Here is a 19,466-nt window from a genome sequence, read left to right as displayed (position 1 = left end):
GAGGAAGCTTTCCAAAGCTCAGTCTAGCCCATGTATGCCTCCAGCAGGAAGCTCCAAGGCCTCCTCTGTACTTTGAGGTCGTTCTGGCCCCTGCTATGCCCCAGGCTCAGGGCTATTACACAAGACGCCCAATTCAACTCGGTGGGCTGTTGACACCGTCCCTGTCACTGAATCTTGTCTTCACCCCTGTGATTCTCTGTTAATGTCGGTGGAGTTCCAGCCACTGCACTTTTTTTGAGGCAGACTCACTGTGGCTCCGGCTGGAGTGCAGTGGCATGGTCATAGCTCATGGCAGCCCCCAACTCCCGGGCTCATGCAATCCCCCCACCTCAGTCTCCCGAGTAGCTGGGACTGTAGGCGGGAGCCACCATGTCGGGCTAATTGGTTTTTCTGTAGAGATCGGGCCTCCCTAGGTTGCCCAGGCTTACTTAACACTCTTGAACGTCAAAACCCACGCTCAATACCCGCTTCACGTGGAAGTCGGTGTTGAGATGCAAGCATAGGAACGAACTCAAGGCTAACAGCTGTTCTGTATTCAGAGCCACACATTCAAGGAAAAACACGATCGGAGGCGGGCCCTGGACAGGAACAAGAAGGGTGGGTGGAGGATGGTGGGCTTGCCTGGGCGGCTCGCGGTCTTGGCTCCCCTTTTTTCCTCGGGGTCTTCTGGCTGGCCGGCCGCAGGGTAGGGGGTCCGTGGACCTCCCGGCCTGTAGGGGGCGTCGGGCGCAGCGGAAGGGCCTGCTCCGGAGCCTGGCCAGGGCTGCGCAGTCATGATCACGGAGACCGCGGCGGAGCCCACGGTCCCCGCAGTGCCTGCTGCTGAAGAGGCCACCGAAGCTCGGGGACGCGAGGGGCCGGCGTGGCCCTGGGTGAGCCCAGGCCCAAGCGGGAACGGGCGCGGGGCGGGCAGCGCAGACCCAGGGGCGCCGGCTTCATGCCCCAGCCGCGCCCCCTGTCCCGCAGAAAGACGCCCCGATCCGGACGCTGGTACAGCGCATCCACCAGCTGCAGGCTGAGCGCGCGCAGGGCTTCCGCCGACTGGAGGAGTGAGTGGGGAGCGGAGGGGCTCAGGGTTCAGTCCCCCGCCCGCTCCGGGCGTGGGCGTGCCCTCGGCGGGCGTGCCTGGAGGAGGAGCTGGGTCCTCGCGCGGCTGCAGAGTCAGATGGGGCGGGGATTTCGGGGCACCGGGTCCTCACCTTCACGAGAAAGGCCCCACAGCACGTCCCCACTACCCGACGAGTCACTCCTCGTGGCTTCTCTCTCCTCCCCAAGAGCAGGGGTGGGCCTGTCTCGCGTTCCCCTGCGGGAGTCAGGAAGCGTCCTTCCTACCTACCAGTCCTCCCCTCTGGGGTCCGGGGACACTTCCTGGGGGCCTTTCAGGTGGTTGGCGCGGGTGCAGGGCCTGAGAGCCTGGGGGCTCGGCCTCAGGGTCCCCACCTGCCGCAGAGGCCACCGCCAGTACCTGCGCAGCGGCCCTGACTACGACTTCGCGCGCTACCGGAGCACAGTGCACGAGGTGACCCAGGCCTTCGCTGCCGCCTCGCGGGAGGTGCTGGCGGTGGAAGCAGAGCTGGGCGGGCCTCGCAGGCAGCCGCTGCTCGCCGGCCACGTGCGCAGCCTGCAGGAGCTGGAGCAGACGCGGCTGGGCATGGTGAGGCCACCACCCCTTCCCCGCCGTGTCTCTAGGACCCTGGCCGGTTCCTCTCGTGGCGCACCCCTGCTTGGGGGGTGGTCCCAGTATCCCATACACAGACTTCACCCCTTCCTGTCCCACCCTAATCCTCTATTAAGGCTTCACTTGGGGTTTCTCGGATCTTGCCCTCTGCTGTTCATCCCCAATTTTTTTCCAAGTTTTGCCCTTATTCCCAGAGCACTCCCACTTTCTCCCAGCTCCGCCTAAATGCTATTCCAAGATGTCCAGATCCCGCCCCAACAATGCTCCACCCACTTTGGTTGTTCCGCGTCTAGGGTCCCACCCTCAACCTCCCGTAGATACAGGCAAGGGGGGGTCCTAGGCCACGCCTCCGTATTATTCCTCCAGCACAGCGTTAGTTCTTTGCCTATTTCTCTTTTGCGATCCGCCTACTCGGCCCTGGAACCGCGTGTGACTGGAATTCCTAGGCCACGCCCCCCATAAGCGACCCGTCTCAGCCTCTTTTTGGCCTTTTTCTCTTTTTTTTTTTCCCCAAGACAGGGTCTTGCTTTGTCGCTAGGCTAGAGTGCAATGGCGCGATCTCGGCTAACTACAACCTCTGCCTCCCAGGTTCAGGCGATTCTCCTGCCTCAGCCTCCTGAGTAGCTGGGATTACAGGCGTAATTTTTGTATTTTGTATTTTTTTTAGTAGAGACGGGGTTTTGCCATATGGGCAAGGCTGGTCTGGAACTCCTGGTCTCAAGCGACCCGCCCTCCTCTGCTTCCCGAAGTGCTGGGATTTCAGACGTGAGCCACCGCATCCAGGCTTTTAGGCCTACTTTTATCCTGGGTCCCTGTCTCTGCGCCATGAGGCGCAACCTAACCCACCCCTACCGCCATGCCCGGCTAAGACGTCACTGTTGTTCCCAGGCCACGCCCACATCGCGCTCAGCACTGCCTCTGGCCTGCCCGCTGTCTCCCTTCTGAGAGAGCCTCTCTAAACTGAACTTCGGACTCTTCCTACACAAAGCACTGCCCCTCGTGGTTCTACCCGGGCACTGCCATTCTGGGTGCCACTATCTTTTCCTGAACATCCTTGGAGGGCAGGGGGTGGGTTCTGCTCGTGGAGACATCCTTCGTGTTGTTCATTCCCCAACCAGGTGGCCCTGCTGCAGCTGATGGAGACGCCAGAGCTGGCGGGGCAGGAGGACGCTGTACGGATGCACCAGCTGAAAATGAAGTGAGCGCTGCTGCCCAAGCCGCCTGGCTATGCTCGATTTGCACCAGGGTTGGCACAGTCAGACCCTGCCAGCAGAGGAACCCTCTGCCAGTGTACAATGGTGTTCTCACCTGGTGGCCCTCAGATGTACACCTCCCCAGAGGGCACAGCCGTGAAACTTCACATCAATTTCGCTGTGCATTGCTGGGACACTGCTGTATACCTCGACACATGCCAGTCCTGCATACGTGGCTGTCCGTGGAGCTTGGACATGCCCCACTGAGCACAAACCTTCAGATGCCTGTCCTCAGCCCCCAAGCACACACACTATGTACACACACATTTGACAGAGTCACACTTCATAACCTCCTGATGCTACACACCCCACCAAGATGGCCTTTTCTTTTCCTTTTTTCTGAGACGGAGTCTCACTCTGTCGCCAGGCTGGAGTGCAGTGGCGCGATCTCAGCTCACTGCAACCTCCGCCTCCCGGGTTCAAGTGATTCCCTGCCTCAGCCTCCTGAGTAGCTGGGACTACAGGCGTGTGCCACCATGCCCAGCTAATTTTTTGTATTTTAGTAGAGACGGGTTTCACCATGTTGGCCAGGATGGTCTCGATCTCCTAACCTCGTGATCCGCCCGCCTCAGCCTCCCAAAGTGCTGGGATTACAGGCATAAGCCAGCACGCCTGGTCCTTTATTTTCTTTTCTTTTTTCTTTCTTTTTTTTGAGACAGAGTCTTGCTCTGTCACCCAGGCTGGAGTGCAGTGGTGCGATCTTGGCTTACCGTAACCTCTGCCTCCTGGGTTCAAGCGATTCTTCTGCCTCAGCCTCCCAAGTAGCTTGGATTACAGATGCCCACCACCATGGCTGGCTAATTCTTGTATTTTTAGTAGAGACGGGGATTCGCCATGTTGGCCAGGCTGGTTTTGAACTCCTGACCTCGGGTGATCTGTCTGCCTCGGCTTCCCAAAGTGCTGGATTACAGGCGTGAGCCACCATGCCCAGCCCAGATGGCCTTTTTTCTCAGCCCACTGTGACCTATGGGGCCACCTCTTCTCCCTAGCACCTAAGTGGTCCCTCTTGCTGCTAGTGCTGCCTGGAGGTTTGGCGGCGGGCAGGAGGGCCTGGGGCTCACCACAGCCACGGCCCTCTTGCAGCTTCGAGGCAGCAGCTAATTCGCCCCATCTGGGTTTTATTTATAGTTCCCATCCGCTCTTGTAGGGTAATTAAAACCATGGAGGCGATCAGCGAAGTTCTCCAGGACCTCAGGTTTGATGCGGAATCTGCCGAGTGATGGCGGCTCCCCAGGGATGCGCCGAGGGAGATGGGAAATGGGGCGGATGGCGCCCAGCCCAGCCCTAACCGCCAGCTGGCTGGGGTCGCGCCCCACTGCGCTGCTGACCTTCCTGCTGTTCGAGACACCTCCCACAATAAAGAGCTCTTCCTCTGTAGCCGCTCTGCCATTTCTGCTTACAAGGGTGCTGCAGCCAGTGTGCCTGGGGAGGGGGTCCCCACAGGGCCATGGATTGTGGGTAGAAGACTCCCACCCTCCCTAGAAACTCTGAGGTTTTTTTGCTTGAGACAGGGTCTTGCTCTGTCACCCAGACTGGAGTGCAGTGGCGAGATCATGGCTCACTGCAGCCTCGACTTCCCTGGGCTCAAGCAATCCTCCTGCCTCCGCCTCCCAAGTAGCTGGGACTACAGGCACATGCCACCACGAGCCTAGTTTTTTTTTTTTTTTTGAGATGGAGTTATGCTCTTTTTGCCCAGGCTGGAGTACAATGGTACAATCTCGGCTCACTGCAACCTGCACCTCCTGGGTTCAAGTGATTTGCCTGCCTCAGCCTCCTGAGTAGTTGGGATTACAGACATGCACCACCATGCCCAGCTAATTTTGTATTTTTAGTAGAGACGGGGTTTCTCCATGTTGGTCAGGCTGGTCTCGAACTCCCGACCTCATTTGGTCCACCCGCGTCAGCCTCCCAAAGTGCTGGGATTACAGGCGTGAGCCACCGCGCCCAGCCAACTTTTTGCTTTTAGTAGAGATGAGGTCTCCCTTTGTTGCCCAGGCTGGTCTCCAACTCCTGGCCTCAAGCAGTGCTCCCAGCTTGGCCTACTAAACTTCTGGGATTACAGGCATGAGCCTTCGCGGCCAGCCAGCTCAGGTATTTTGAATCACATTCTCCAAGGAGTTCAGAATCAGACCTTGCAAATACTGGAGAGACAGTCTGAAGTCCTGGGAGGTGAAAATTCTAATCTCAAAGAGTCATTAAGACGCCTCACATTCCCCTCAAATCTCACAGCCCCCACCCCAGGCCAGGCAGGCCCCAAACTCACCTTCACAATCACAGCACCTAAATAGCTCATTTATTTAAAAGGACTCTTTTGGAGGGGCCCTAGGTAGTGGGGAGTAATGACTCCTCACCCCCAGCCCTGGCAGGGGTTCTAGGCAACTCAACCAACCCTCACACACACACCCACTGGGGTGCACCCAAAGGTGGCCTCACGTAGGAGTCAGAGCTGTTATGGCCGTCGGAGCTCAGTGGCCACCCCAGCTCCTGCTGAGGGTGGCTCAGGTGCCCTGAAGTGAGGGTACAGAGGTGGCCCCAGTTTGGGTTCGGCCTCTGCGTCTCCACGTGGTAGGGAGGGTGGCCTGAGCCCCTAGAGCTTATCTGGCAGGACCTGCAGGCAGAGGGGAAGCCAAGCTAAGCAGGGAGCCCGAGAGAGGGCTGCACCACAGAGCCACTGAAGGAGCCCTCATTCGGGTCCTGTCCCCACCGCTTCTGGCTGTGTGACTTTGGGCAGGGTCCTGCCCCTCTCTGGGCCTTGACGAGGCTGAGCTGCAGGTAAAGCACTTGGCGTGGGGCCAGTATGCAGTAGGCGCCCATGCGTGCTAACTAGGGTGAGTATGTTCATTCATTTCGGAGGAGATTCCGGACATTTTCAGGGCATTGAATGTTCTTAGGCTAAAGGAGACAATGCCAGTTATACAGTAAGTGCTAGGCAAATGCTGATGAATAACAAAGGAAGAGGACGGATTCCATCTCAGAGACTCTAAGGCTGGGGCTGGGAGGCGTGGGGGTGTGAACAAGACCTGCAGCCACCGGAAGGGGCCCTTCCCTTGCTCCCTCCCGCCCACTAGGCCCACCTTACCTCTCGCCGTGCCCCGTCTGCCCGAGGGCAGGATCCCCTCGTCCTGTGCTTGGAAGGAAGGCAGAGGTGTCGTGGGGGCTGCAGACCTGCGTCCACAGCCTGCTGTCTTCCTCCTCCCTTGTTTCCTGGGCCCCCCAGCTCCCTGTCCCCACCCCCACGCCCGCGGTCCCTCCTTCCTACCTGGTTGCGGGTCTTGTGCGACTTCTGCATCCAGGCTCGCCACTGGTCGTAGAGGCGGAAGCTGAGGTTGGAGCAGTACGCGTGCTTCTTGAGCCAGCCCAGGAACTGCTTGAGCTCGCGCCGCACGGGCCCCGAGCTCGGCTCTCCGCCCCGCGGCTCGCACGCCCCGCCGCCCGGGCCCGGGCGCTCTGGTGGTGGGCGGAGCGGCAGTGTCAGGGCGCGCCCGGCAGGGGGTGCGCGCGGGCAGGAGAGGGAAGACCCCAGCGCGGCGGGACCATGCTCCCCTCGGGGAACCTCCCTCCCCGTTTCTCAGGGACCGAATCCTCCCCGCGGCCCTGCACAGCAGCCCAGCTGCGCCCGTGGCCCGGCTGCGCCCCTGGGGAGGTGGGGGGGAGGGGGAAGGAAGGGGCTCCTCCTCCACATCTCCTCCAGGAACCCGATTCCTGTGGCCTGAGCCAGGTGCGAGTGGAGTGGGGGGAGGGGAGAATGAAAGAGGCCAGAGCCGGGGGGATGAGACACAGAGACAGACAGACAGAGCAGGGGGCTGAAAAAGAGAAAGGGAGAAAGACGCACGGATGAGAGAGCCGGGGCCAGGGATGGAGAGATGGAGACGCAGGGTGGGTGAAAGCCAAGGGGGTCAGCCCAGGAGGAAAGGGCCTGATCAGGGTAGGACAGAAACCCTGGGGACATAGGGACAAAAAGATCGAGACAGAGACACAGAGGAAGAGTGACAGATGAAGGGAGACCGAGTGCAAGATGACCCCATGGGACAGTCCCCAGCATGGGCCCATGGGACAGGGAGTGGGCCGGGAGGGCCAGGTGGAAGGCCTGCCTGTCGGTCCAGCTGCCGGCTGCAGCCAACCCCCAGCAGGCCGGCGGATAAGGACATCGGCCTCACGTCGTAAATAAAGCCGGGGACCCGCTGACAGGCCCTGGCACGGCCCCGGCCCCCGCGGCCCCTGCTGGCCTTCCCCGGCCTCCGCAGCCTCCCCTGCGGACGCAGCGGCCTGCTGGCTCCTGTGCAAGAATCGCAGGTGCCGGGCACGAGCAGGGGCCAAGGCTCAGGCCCCTCCCGGCTGCGCTTGCTCCCGCCCACCCCTGAACCTGGAGGGGCCCGGGATAGGGGCTGGGGAGCTGGCTGGAGCCTGACTCTACCCCTCCCTAGCTCTGGAACCCTCTCTGGGCCTCAGTTTCCCTATCATCTCACGAGCCAGAGTGAGCTTGGACTTCCCGGTGAACTAAGTTTAGACCTGTATGACCTCCTAGGGCCTCAGTGTCCTCACCTGAGAAAAAGCGGCCTCCCTTGCAGTGAAACCCTGGGGGGACAGGACAATAAGTACTTCCATGCCAACTGCCTGCAAGCACTTAGGTGGCACCCACCATGTGGGCACTTGCCACAAATTATGTCATCCAACCCTTATAACAGCCCAAGGCAAGTGGGATTCTCAACCCCACCTTCCAGATGGGGAAACGGAGGCCAGACATTCCAAGTAACAGCTTTCGTTTCATTTCACAAAAGAGAGACTAGAGGCCTGTGGACCCGGAGAAATCCCAAACAGCAAGAGGAAGCAGACCTAGGCACCTAATCATTCCCATCCCTCTGCCTTGATCAGAAGGAGAAACTGAGGCACATCAAAGTGGGAGTTGGCAGGCCGGGCGCGGTGGCTCACGCTTGTAATCCCAGCACTTTGGGAGGCCGAGGCAGGCGGATCACGAGGTCAGGAGATCGAGACCACGGTGAAACCCTGTCTCTACTAAAAATACAAACAATTAGCCGGGCATGGTGGCGGGCGCCTGTAGTCCCAGCTACTCGGAGAGGCTGAGGCAGGAGAATGGCGTGAACCTGGGAGGCAGAGCTTGCAGTGAGCCGAGATTGTGCCACTGCACTCCAGCCTGGGCAACAGAGCGAGACTCTGTCTCAAAAAAAAAAAAAAAAAAAGTGGGAGTTGGCAGCCCATTGGCCTTAGAAGCAGGGGTCTCAAACTCACTGGCCCTCTTAGGAGGGAGTCTGAGTGGCCAAAACAGGCCAGATGGGGATGGGCAAATGGAGAGTGAGGGTCCTGAGAAGGGGAGACCGCTGCTGGTGGGGGCTGTGGGCCATGCTGTTACATTTTCTAGAGAATTTATTTTTCTAGAGAATCTAGGATATTTGTGTAAAAACTTCCTGGGTTTAAAATTTCTACTAGTTGGTCAAACTTTTTTTTTGTTTTCCAAACAACAGGCCAAAGAAAATAGATCCAAGGGCCACATTCAGCTCTGGGGGGACCACCAGTTTGAGACTTCTACTCTCTTGGAAACAGTCAGGAAACAGGCTGGGCGCGGTGTTTCACACCTGTAATCCCAGCACTTTGGGAGGCCGAAATGGGCAGATCACCCGAGGTCAGGAGTTCGAGACCAGCCTGGCCAACATGGTGAAATCCTGTCTCTACTAAAAAATACAAAAATTAGCTGTGCATGTTGGCGCGTGCCTGTGGTCCCAGCTACTTGGGAGGCTGAGGTCTCAAGCGGAGAATCGCTTGAAATCAGGAGGCAGAGGTTGCAGTGAGTGCAGATCACGCCACTACGCGACAGAATGAGGCCGTGTCTCAAAAGAAAAAAAAAAAAGAAAAGAAAAGAAAACAAGGAAACAGAGGCTCTAGCTGGTTTGGGACTGGCCGCTGGATCACCCAGCCCTAGGGGGGTGCTCACCACTGCGGGGAGTGGAGGCGGCTGTGGGGTGGCTCCACTCACTCCAGATCCCGGCTTTCTTGGAGCCATAGATGCCAAAGGGGTTGCAGCGCACTTGCACGAAGTACACGGTGCCGGGTTTCAGGCCGGCCAGGCGGCAGGAGGTCTGGTTGCTCACATCGTCCACCACCTGTACAGTGAGGACAAGGTCAGAGTAGAGGGCGGGGCCAAGCAGGAGCGGGGGCGGGACCTGGAAGGAACAGGGGCGGAGTCAGGGAAGGGGCGGGTCACCTTCCAGTCCACACTATCCTCCACTCGGTAACGGATCTGGTATTTGGCTTGAAAGAGGAAATCCTTCAGGGCGGGTGGCGACACCCAGCGCACGCTCAGCTGGTCCTCCAGGCCCCCGACGCGGCTCACGTGCACGTCGGGCGGGGGGTCCGTGGTCACTGCGGGGCGGAGGAGGGCCCCTCTCAGCCTGGGGCTGTCTGGGTTTAACTCCCTCCAGCAGTGTGGCCCAGGGCACTTGGCCTAGATGGCACCTGCGTCTGTTTTCCTCCTCCCTCTGCCCCCACCCCCAGGACTGGTGGATTACACGATATATCATATTGGAGAAACACTCAGCACCTAATTAATGTTAGCTGTTATCACCATTATTATCTGTGACGGGAGAAACATAATCCTACCTTCAACTGACTATGGGAAAGCAGACATTGCGGGGTTGATGATATTATTATTATCATGCTTAGGAGGCCAGGGCCTGTCAGGCCGTCAGCCTTCTGGGAACCCCCCTGCCACCCCCTCCCCACTCACACCTCCCTTCCACTCTTACTGAAATCTTTGATGTGACATTTTGCTGGGTGTAGAGAAGCAAGTGAGGCTTAGAACTTTCCCACTGTAGCTTTAGGATGTGGGGAAGAGTGAGGCAGGCTGCGGGGGCACAGATGGGGGCTACAACCCAGGCGTATGTGTGTGTTGGGGGGGTCTGAGGATCCTTCTGGGGGCCCCTGAGGGCAGCAGGGTGAGCTGGCCTCTCCCGGAGGCCTTGGTGAGGGGCCTAAAGGGTTAAGGCACAGGCCTGCTTGGGGCTGAGAAACACCCTAATTAGATTAGGCTCAATTCTGCTCACAGATCATCCATTTCCTGCCTCCCGCCCTGCACCCCCCAGCTCCAGGCCTCGGCTTCCTGGGGCGCCTCCCGACCTGGGCGCCCCCTCCCCTCTCCCCAGGGCCCCCTCCTGCACACCTGGGCTGCCGAGGGGGAGGTGGCCAGGCCAGGTGTTCTCCGTGGAGTGGGGGTATCCTGGCTGTTTCTGGGGGCTGCGGACTGATGAGCGGATGCTCAGCTACTTACCTACCTTCCCTCCAACCAGCAGGGACAACCCGGGAGTTGCCGGGCTGGGGAGGGGCAGGGGGGACCCTAGGAAAAATGAGAAGGTGCAGGGGACCCCTCGGGATGCTCGGTGGGCGGGGCTGGTGCCAAGGGAGGGGCCTAGTGGACACTGGGGGCTCACCCACATCCAGGATATCCAGCGTGAGCACATCGGAGCGGGCAGAGCCCAGGCGGTTGGTGGCCTCCACCCAGATCTCATAGGGCGTAAAGAGAGCCAGGTCCTTGGGGATGTGGCAGGAGTGGGGCCCCACTGTGTGGTACTCCTCACATGTGTTGTCCTGCCCATACCACCTGCGGGGATGGGAAGGCGATAGGACGCATGAGGGTTCCTTCTGGCCCCCAGACCTCACCATGGCAGCCTCAGGGTGCAGACAGCACATGGGGGCTCAGAGAGGGTCCGCGTTGGTCAAGGTCACGCAGCCAGCCTGGGACACACACATCGCCCTCAGGCCACCACCAACCTAAGCTTGTACTTGAGGGAGTAGTTGGTGTGAAGGAAGGTCTCCCCGTGGGCCCCTGGCGTCCAGCGGCAGGTCAAGTCCTTCATGTTCTTGGACCAGCAGCTGATGTTGACGGGTTTCTCTGGGGGCACTGGGAGAAGGGGAGGGTGCAGGAAGCAGGCTGAGGCTCTGGACTAGCTGAGCTGGGGCCGAGCGGTTGCTGCCCACCCACCAGGCCCCCACCTTGGAGTGGAAGGAGGGCAGATAGGACAGTTTCAGCCCTGTGCTGAGAAATGCCAGCACAGTTGGTGTGACACCTGCAAGGGCTCTTGAGAGGCTAGTGACTCGATCTCCAGGTTCTTTTTCTTTTTTCGAGGCAAAGTCTCACTCTGTCCCCCAGGCTGGAGTGCAATGGTGCCATCTCAGGTCACTGCAACCTCCGCCTCCCAGGTTCAAGCGATTCTCCTGTCTCAGCCTCCCAAGTAGCTGGGATTACAGGTGCCTGTCAGCACGCCTGGCTAATTTTTGTATTTTTAGTAGAGATGGGGTTTCACCATGTTGGCCAGGCTGGCCTCAAACTCCTGGCTTCAAGTGATCCACCCACCTCGGCCTCCCAAAGTGCTGGGCTTACAGGCATGAGCCACCTTGCCCGACCGGGTCTCCAGGTTCTCATTCCCACCTCAAAGACCTGCATAGCCATGGCAGTGTGCCCACAGTTCATCCCTAGGCCAGAAGACCCACGATTCATGCCTCACTCCAGAGGGAGATGCCGCCCCCAAGAGCTACCCCTAGGGTGTCCTGGGTGCCGACTTACGGCCAACATAGAGGCAGGAGCCAGCCAGGATGCTGCCGTCACGGGCGTGGCACACGAGGTTGTCCCCTGACTGCTGCCTGGACCCGTTGAGGTTGGCCAGGGCCAGGGCCAAGGTGGAGGCGTTGAGCACACGGGAGAGCTCAGGGGGCAGGCGGCGCCCGTTGAGGGTCCAGTAGAGGCCCTCGGCGGTGGCTCCTGGTGGGTCTCCGTGCACTGAGCAGGTGGCCAGCAAGGAGGAGCCGATGAGAAGCGTGGGATCCTGGGGGCTGATCACAGCTGTGTCTGGGGTCAAAAAGGAGCATGTGTCAGGCCAGGGCGGGGACCCTCCAAGCCCCCAACCATGCCAGGACCTCCAGGGTTCATGGTGGTCCTGAGAAGACGCTGCTAATGATTGTCCCCCATTTTACAGACAGGGAAGGTGAAGATCAGTTGGGTTAAATGCCCAGGGCAACGCTGGTGGCCAAACTGACAGACCTGGAGTTGTCCAGGTCTGTCTGACTCCAACACTGGATCCTTCCAAAACTCTTCATCACTGACATGCTTAAGGTTCTCTGAGGGGTCACACAACTCGGGCATACAGGCTCATTCAGATCCAAGTGACTCTTGCTTAGCACATTGTTATGACAAACACTATGCTTTGCTTTTTTTTTTTTTGAGACGGAGTCCCGCTCTGTCACCCAGGCTGGAGTGCAGTGGCACAATCTTGGCTCACTGCAACCTCTGCCTCCTGGGTTCAAGCAATTCTTCTGCCTCAGCCTCCCGAGTAGCTGGGACTACAGGTGTGCACCACCATGCCTGACTAACTTTTGTATTTTTAGCAGAGACGGGGTTTCAACATATTGGCCAGGCTGGTCTTGAACTCCTGACCTCGTGATCCACCTCCCTCGGCCTCTCGAAGTGCTGGGATTACAGGAGTGAGCCAACACGCCCAGGCACGCTTTGCTTTTTATTTATTTATTTATTTATTTTTGAGACAGAGTCTCGCTCTGTCGCCCAGGCTGGAGTGCAGTGGCGCAATCTCAGCTCACTGCAAGCTCTGCCTCCCGGGTTCACGCCATTCTCCTGCCTCAGCCTCTCCGAGTAGCTGGGACTGCAGGCGCCCGCCACCACGCCCGGCTAATTTTTTGTATTTTTAGTAGAGACGGGGTTTCACCGTGGTCTCGATCTCCTGACCTCGTGATCCGCCCGCCTCAGCCTCCCAAAGTGCTGGGATTACAAGCGTGAGCCACTGCGCCCGGCCTGCTTTTTATTTTTTTAGCAACAGGGTCTCGCTCTGTCGGCCAGGCTGGAGTGCAGTGGTGTGATCATAGCTCACTGCAGCCTCGATCTCCTGGGTTCAAGCAATCCTCCCTCATCTCAGCTCCCAAGTAGCTGGGACTACAGGTGTGCACCACCACACCTGGCTGATTTTTAAATATTTTTTTAGAGATGAGGTCTTGCTAGTTTGCTCAGGCCAGTCTTGAACTCCTGGCCTCAAGCGATCCTCCCACCTTGGCCTCCCAAAGTCCTGGGATCACAGGCATGAGCTTCAGTGCCTAGCATTCTTTATTTTTCATTCTCATTTTGTTTTTCTTTTTTGGCAACTAGAAACAAAAGATTGTGCGTTCTTCCTGTGGTACTCGCAGAGCCTCACACATAGTAGGTGTTTCTGTGGGGGAAGGGCACTGCTTAAAATGAAAGCCCTGACCCTTACTTGAATCATTAAGAGCACCATTTTTTTTTTTTTTTTTTTGAGATGGAGTTTTGCTCTTGTTGCCCAGGCTGGAGTGCAATGGCGCGATCTCGGCTCACCGCAACCTCCACCTCCCAGGTTCAAGTGATTCTCCTGCCTCAGCCTCCCAAGTAGCTGGGATTACAGGCATGTGTCACCACACCTGGCTAATTTTGTATTTTAGCAGAGATGGGGTTTCTCCATGTTGGTCAGGCTGGTCTCGAACTTCTGACCTCAGGTGATCCGCCCGCCTCGGCCTCCCAAAGTGCTGGGATTACAGGCACGAGCCACCGCACCTGGCCAAGAGCACCATTTATTATTATTATTATTATTATTATTATTATTGTTATTTGAGACACAGTCTCCCTCTGTCGCCCAGGCTGGAGTGCAATGGCACTATCTTGGCTCACTGCAACCTCCACCTCCCAGTTTCAAGTGATTCTCCTGCCTCAGCCTCCCAAGTAGCTGGGATTACAGGCACACACCACTGTGCCCGGCTAATTTTTGTATTTTTAGTAGAGATGTGGTTTCACCGTGCTGGTCGGGCTGGTTTCGAACTCCCGACCTTGTGATCCACCTGCCTTAGCCTCCTAAAGTGCTGGGATTACAGGGGTGAACCACCGCGCCCAGCCTGTATTTTTTTTTTTTCAGCCTGTATTTTTAGTAGAGTAGAAGTATCGCCATGTTGGCCAGGCTGGTCTCGAACTCCTGACCTCAAGTGATCCACCCGCCTCAGCCTCCCAAAGTGCTGGGATGACAGACGTGAGTCATTGCGCCCGGCCTAACAGCACCATTTATTGAGCACTTGTTGTGTTCTGAATACTGGGCTAAGACTTTACCTACATTTTCTCGGCCAATCCTGCTTATGTTAAAGATGAAAAAACTCCAGCTCTGAAAGATGGAGTTTCCTTCCTGGAATGAGGGAAGGCCATACTAGTCAGGCCCAGATTTTCTGGTCTCCAAAGTTCTGCTCCACACTGCCTACCTCTGGAACTAAGGCAGCCCTGGCAAACTGCACATCCCCAACTCCCATCCAAAGGGACTTGACATCATCACTGTTTCCCTCCACTCAGTTTTCCTCATCTGCAAAGTGGGAACGAGAAAGCTCTTTGTCTCCTGGGCTATTGTGAAAGTCAGAGGGGAAAGGAACAACTTCCTGAACCAGGTTGTGTGTGAGTCGGGTACTAGACACAGGAACCTTGGGGACGCCCATGGGTGGTTGATGCCTCCTCTCCTGCTGGCCATCAGGGCAGCCCAGGAGTTCCCCTTCTGGAGACCAGAACCTAAGAAGAACCTATTTTGTCCATAGGGAAACCAAGGCCCAGAGAAGGAGGAGGGGGTGCACAGGCCAACCTCCCGATGCCTCTCTGAGTCTCAGTTTCCCCATCTGGGAAGTGGGCATCATGGCATCAATGTCATGGGGTTGGCTGGGTGTGGTGGCTCGCGCCTGTAATCCCAGCACTTTGAGAGGCTGAGGTGGGAGGATCACGTGAGGTCAAGAGTTTGAGACAGCCTGGGCAACATGGTGAAACCCTGTCTCTACCAAAAATACAAAAATTAGCCAGGTGGGGAGGGGGTGGTGGCCCATGCCTGTGGTCTTAGCTACTTGGGAGGTTGAGGCAGGAGGATCGCTGGAGCGCTCCAGCAAAGTTGAGGCTGCAGTGAGCCATGACTGCACCACTGCACTCCAGCCTGGGTGACAGTGAGACCCTGTCTCAAAAAACAAACAAAAAATTTAAATTTAAATTTATAAAAACCAACAAAACAAACCTCATGAGGTTGTTTGAGAGGAGTGAAAATACTGTTGGAGACAATCTTTTCCCATGAGATCTTTAAACCAAGTTGACCCGGACTCGAATGCCCCCAGCCTGACTCAGTGTTTTACTTTTTTTTTTTTTTTTGAGACAGAGTCTCACTCTGTCACCCAGGCTGGAGTGCAGTGGCACAATTTCGGCTCACCATAACCTCCACGGACCCAGCTAATTTTTGTATTTTTAGGAGAGATGGAGTTTCGCCATGTTGGCCAGGCTGGTCTTGAACTCTTGACCTCCAGTGATCCACCCGCCTTGGCCTCCCAAAGTGGTGGGATGACAGGCGTGAGCCACCGCGCCCGGCCTCAGTGTTTTACTTCTTTGAGCCTCTGGAAAGGGGCTTCTCGTTCCACACAGAGTGGTTGTAAAGACTCATCCACTCCTTTGTTCGTTCACGCGTTCATCTATTCATTCACAGGGTACCTATAGTGTGTTAGGATCTGTGGGCACTGGGGTGATGCCCAAGACACACAAAAGTCCTGCCCTTGTGGGCATCAAATCCAAGGAAACAGCAAGAAGAAGGAATAAATAAATATCTAAGACAATAACTAGGGGAGAAGGTAAAGCAGGGGCCGGAGGAAGACAGAGCAGCAGCAGAAGCTCGGGAGGCCTGTCTGGGGAGGTGACCTTTGAGCAGAGACCTGAATAAAGTAAGAGAAGTAGCTGTGACATTATCTAACAGAGCATGTCCAGGCAGTGGGAGCTGCAAGTGCCAAGGTCCTGGGGCAGAAGCGGTAGGAAATGAGGTTTGAGAGGTCAGAGACCCAGACCTGCGGGGAGGAGGGATTCCAGGGTTCTCAGCCGGGGAGGGAGGGATGAGGTGAGATTTGCATTAAAAGGACTCCCCAGGCGGCTGGAAGAAGGGACTGCAGGAGGCAGGGGCAGCCCAGCTTCGCAGAGATGGCAGCCAAGGACAGAGTGATCCTGTCCCCCAGGGAGGCCCCCTGAATGCCAGCGCTGCCCTGCACTTGCCCTCACTGCCCCAGATGGGCGAGGTGGGGTGGACACGGTTCTTAGGCCGGCCCTGATGATTTTCCGGGGCAAACTTGGCTCGAGAGCTCTGTCTCGCTGGAGCCTGGAATCGCAGTTGCGATTGGGGCTTGGCCCAGGGCTCGCCGGAGGTCTCCGCGTCCGTGCGAAGGAGCCGGCTGAGCGGGCCAGAGCCGAGGAGGCGGGGGCGGCCGAGGGGGGCGGGGGGCTGGGGGCCAGGGGGCCGCCCTGGAGGTCCCAGGCAGCCAGCCGCCCGCTAATTCGGAATTCCTTCTGCATGAACTCGGGCGTGCCAGCGTCTCTGCCCCGGCCCACCCACCGCTTCCTGCCTGGGCCCCCCCAACAGAGTGGGAGGCACGGCCAGGCCTGCCCAGACCCCAGGCCCCTCTCAGCCCTTCTAGAGTGGGTCTCGCCCCTCCTGCCCCCCCACCCGCCATCATGGCCTGGGCAGGAAAGGGCTCTCTGGGGGGTCCTGGCTGGGGGGCGCTGCCCCTCTGACACACCCGCCTGGCCTGGGCTGGCGTGGCTCACTTGCCAGCAGCTGCAGCTGCCCTCCCGGGGCTGGGCGGGGGACACCGGGCGGCGACGGGTTGTAGGGGGAAGGCAAGGCCACGCGGGCCTGGACAGGCCAATCTCCCACCCCCTTAGCCCCAGCCGGTAAGGTCAGAAGGACACTTTCTCCTCCCGGGATATGGGCGCAACCCCAGTGGGAGAACCTGGGCAATTGACTTCCCCTCTCTCCAGTTCTCAATTTTCTCCTCCATAAAATGGGAAGAGAAATACGTTCTACTTGCTGGGGAGATCAATGAGATGTGATTGCAATCCAATGTCCAGAGGGCTCAGAAGCCTGAAGCCCCCAGGAACTACAAAGATGACAGCTCCTCCCAGCTCTGGGGTCCCGGCTGACTAGGCACTCCCTCCAGGCCTCCACAAACAATGGGCTAAGGCTCTGGGGACTGGGATGCACGCACTCCAGGCCAGGCGGGGGAGCAGCTGGGAACAGCCCACTGAGCCGGAGTTGGTGGGGGCTTGGCTTGGTTTGGAGGGCCTCCTAGAGGGCTCCCCAAAGCAGATCCCTAGGTTGGGCTTTTGAACAGCCCCCTTTTCACTCCCTGCCTCCCCTCCTTTCCCGCAGAGCTGGGGCCTTTAAAAGTTTTTTCTCTCCTCTTTTCCCAATCTGGAGCCACTGCCGTTATTAAAAAGGAACACCATGTGTTTTAAAAGCGAAAAGTGTGAGATTCTCTGCAAGCAGGGCGGAAGGGTGGCCTCCATCCCAGGGTCCCCACGGGGGTCCCCATCTCCAGTCCCGCTGGTACCTGCAGACACTTTACGACCCACCCGCCTGCTGGTCAGGTGCTAAGACACACCGTAAGTAGAAACATATTGCCGAGGTGTGAGAATCTTTTATTTAATTTCTTCCCCCCTTAAAGGAAAAAACACACTTACAATGCCCCCCCACCCCCTACACCTTCGCCTGCTGCTCTACTGGCTGAAAACAAAGCTTGGCGCTCACAGTGGCACTCACAGGCGCTGCCCACCGCCTGGCAGAGCCGTCAGGGGCCCTGGGAGGGCCCGAGGTAGCCCCTCACCTGAAAGCCAGGGGAGAGCCAGGCTTTCAGCAAGTGCCCCTAGAGGATGCCCGGACCCTGCCCCTTCCAGGAGGAGCCCTACAGGCAGCCCGCAAACAGCCCAGCACAGGGTGGGTGAGCCTGGGAGCAGTGTGTGCCCGGCGACCCCCAGGGTGGCCCGTGCGCCTTGGACCGGGTGCGTGGAGTGACTGAACGTCTGGGGCGAGTGGTGCCTCCCTCTGTGCCCCTGGGTCGCCTCCCCTGTGGGATGTGTGTGACCGTGAATGTGTGTGTCGGGGATGGAATGTGTGTGCGTCCGCGATGGTGTGCGAATGTGCATCTGGGATGCAGTGTGCGCGAGTTTGAGGACGAGAGTGACGGGCCACAAGCCAGTGTGATTCTTTGTGTGTCTCTGGGTGTGTCCCAGAGCGGGTCTGGATATGGAGACGTATCCTTGCGGGGGTGTTCCTTGGATGGGGGGCCCCAGAGTGCCTGAGGCCAGAAGTCTCTCCAGAGCGGGGGTCTTGGCCCGTAGGGCAGCGGGTTCCCAGTGGGCCCCCTCAAAGTTTGGGCCCGCTGGTGCCCGGACTCACTGGCTCCCGCTCCCTCTCCCTCTCACCCACTCGCTCACAAAGATTCCTCTCGCTGGAGGCTCTCCGCTCGACGCAGCCTGGCTGAAAACGGTTCTAAGTGCCGCCGGTGGCGGGGACTCCGCGGACCCCCGTGCGCCGGGTCCCGCAGGGGGAGGGCGGTGGCGCCGGCCCGTGGAGAGACAAGTCCCCGGGGACCCCGGGCTGCGCGCCAGGAGGCCAGAGCGGCCCCCCTGCAGCCCCGCCCTCCCCGTGGGGCTCATCCCTCCGCCTGGGGGGGCCCGCTGGGGGCCCGCACCCAGCGCGTCAACCGCGTGCGCCCCCGCCTGGGAGCGGTGCCCTGCAGTTCCAGCGGCTCAGAGTCCACCCAAGCAGACGCGTGCGCCCGCCACGTCCTGGCGTGCAGAGGGTCTGAGGCCGCGATCCCCCCAGCCCCCGGGGGCCTGGCCTGGCGCCCTCGGCCCAGCCGCCCAGGTAACAGGGCCTCGGGGACGGAAGCAGGACTCTCTGGACAGTGGACTGCGGGGCCGTGTGCCCCGCAGGTGAGGGCGCCCCGAGGGCTGCGCCGGGGGTGCCTTCCTTTGTTCCCCAGCCGTCCAGGTGGCGCCCGCGCCCCCTCCCCCCGCGGCTGCCCCCGGGGCGCCCGCCCTCTGCTCTTGCAGGGGGGAAGGAGTGGGGCACCGGGTACTCACGGGCTCCTGATCCGGCTCGCGGCGCCCCGAGGACGCAGAGCAACAGCAGGGGCAGCAACGGCGGCGGCCGCCGCGCGGATTGGGCGGCGGGGCCCCGGCGGCCGGCGGGCATGGGGCCGGCGCTGCCGGGGGCGCGCGGCTGGCGGCGGCTCGGCGGCGGTGGCGCAGGGCGCGGGACGCAGGCCGGGCGCGGGAGGGCGCGGGCCAGGCCGCCCGCACGTCGCTGGGCGCGGACGCGGAGGCCGGAGCAAGTCTGAGCAGCCGAATTGACAAGGCGCTAATGCGCCGCTGGCCCCGCCCGGCCCCGCCCCCGGCCCGGCCCGGCCCCGGGGGGGCGGCGGGCCCCGCACCGGCCTCCCCGCCGCCCGCCCGCCCGCGGGCACCGCGCGCCCCGCCCGTTCGGCCTCCGCCCCACCGAGAACCGCGCGCGCCCTATCCCGCGGCCCAAAGCCCCCTAACTCAACCCCTACCGGCCCAGGACCTCCCTCTCCAACCCTGCCAGCTTCAGGCTTCCCACCCCCAGTCTGGGACCCGGCACCCCCAATCCCGTTTCCATAACCCTGCCCACTTCCCTGCACCCTCCTCTCAGCCCAGTGCCTCT

General features: G+C 59.4%; 2 protein-coding genes across 4 annotated transcripts; one reads left to right on the top strand and one right to left on the bottom strand.

Annotated features, from left to right (window-relative positions):
- The first annotated feature begins 520 nt into the window (after positions 1-520).
- On the top strand, positions 521-4,308 carry REX1BD (required for excision 1-B domain containing). 3 transcript variants are annotated; one of them, XM_030820389.1, is made up of 5 exons: positions 521-872; positions 967-1,049; positions 1,432-1,654; positions 2,797-2,876; positions 4,079-4,308. In XM_030820389.1, the coding sequence occupies exons 1-5, from the start codon at positions 774-776 to the stop codon at positions 4,149-4,151; spliced, it is 558 nt and encodes a 185-aa protein (XP_030676249.1). In that variant the 5' UTR covers positions 521-773; the 3' UTR covers positions 4,152-4,308. The 3 variants fall into 3 exon arrangements, with proteins under 3 accessions (XP_030676249.1, XP_003275884.1, XP_012364972.2); XM_003275836.2 differs by having other exon boundaries at positions 528-872; positions 1,450-1,654; XM_012509518.2 differs by lacking the exons at positions 521-872; positions 967-1,049; positions 4,079-4,308 and having other exon boundaries at positions 1,057-1,654; positions 2,797-3,246.
- An 894-nt stretch (positions 4,309-5,202) lies between these two features.
- On the bottom strand, positions 5,203-19,171 carry CRLF1 (cytokine receptor like factor 1). Its single transcript, XM_030820386.1, has 9 exons — positions 18,866-19,171; positions 11,504-11,785; positions 10,711-10,840; positions 10,371-10,540; positions 9,149-9,306; positions 8,879-9,047; positions 6,191-6,378; positions 6,011-6,053; positions 5,203-5,539 (listed from the first exon to the last, which is right to left on the bottom strand). Exons 1-9 carry the CDS (start codon positions 18,975-18,977, stop codon positions 5,526-5,528), a joined length of 1,266 nt encoding a protein of 421 aa, XP_030676246.1. The 5' UTR covers positions 18,978-19,171; the 3' UTR covers positions 5,203-5,525.
- Between the last annotated feature and the right edge of the window lie 295 nt (positions 19,172-19,466).

The sequence above is a fragment of the Nomascus leucogenys genome, chromosome 10 (genome assembly GCF_006542625.1).
Source record: "Nomascus leucogenys isolate Asia chromosome 10, Asia_NLE_v1, whole genome shotgun sequence".
Taxonomy (NCBI): Eukaryota; Metazoa; Chordata; class Mammalia; order Primates; family Hylobatidae; genus Nomascus; species Nomascus leucogenys.
Note: the sequence above shows the minus strand (reverse complement) of the source record. Positions and strands in the feature narration are given on the sequence as shown.

What these genes read in the sequence shown, in the direction of transcription:
- REX1BD (XM_012509518.2), top strand. Translation starts at nt 1,166, where the DNA reads ATGGGGCGGGGATTTCGGGGCACCGGGTCCTCACCTTCACGAGAAAGG. An exon ending in AGCAGACGCGGCTGGGCATG is followed by an intron (nt 1,655 to 2,796) that starts GTGAGGCCACCA and finishes TTCCCCAACCAG; the next exon opens with GTGGCCCTGCTGCAGCTGAT.
- CRLF1 (XM_030820386.1), bottom strand. Translation starts at nt 18,977, where the DNA reads ATGCCCGCCGGCCGCCGGGGCCCCGCCGCCCAATCCGCGCGGCGGCCG. An exon ending in GCGAGCCGGATCAGGAGCCC is followed by an intron (nt 11,786 to 18,865) that starts GTGAGTACCCGG and finishes TTTTGACCCCAG; the next exon opens with ACACAGCTGTGATCAGCCCC. An exon ending in CGCCTCCACTCCCCGCAGTG is followed by an intron (nt 6,379 to 8,878) that starts GTGAGCACCCCC and finishes GCCCACCACCAG; the next exon opens with AGCGCCCGGGCCCGGGCGGC.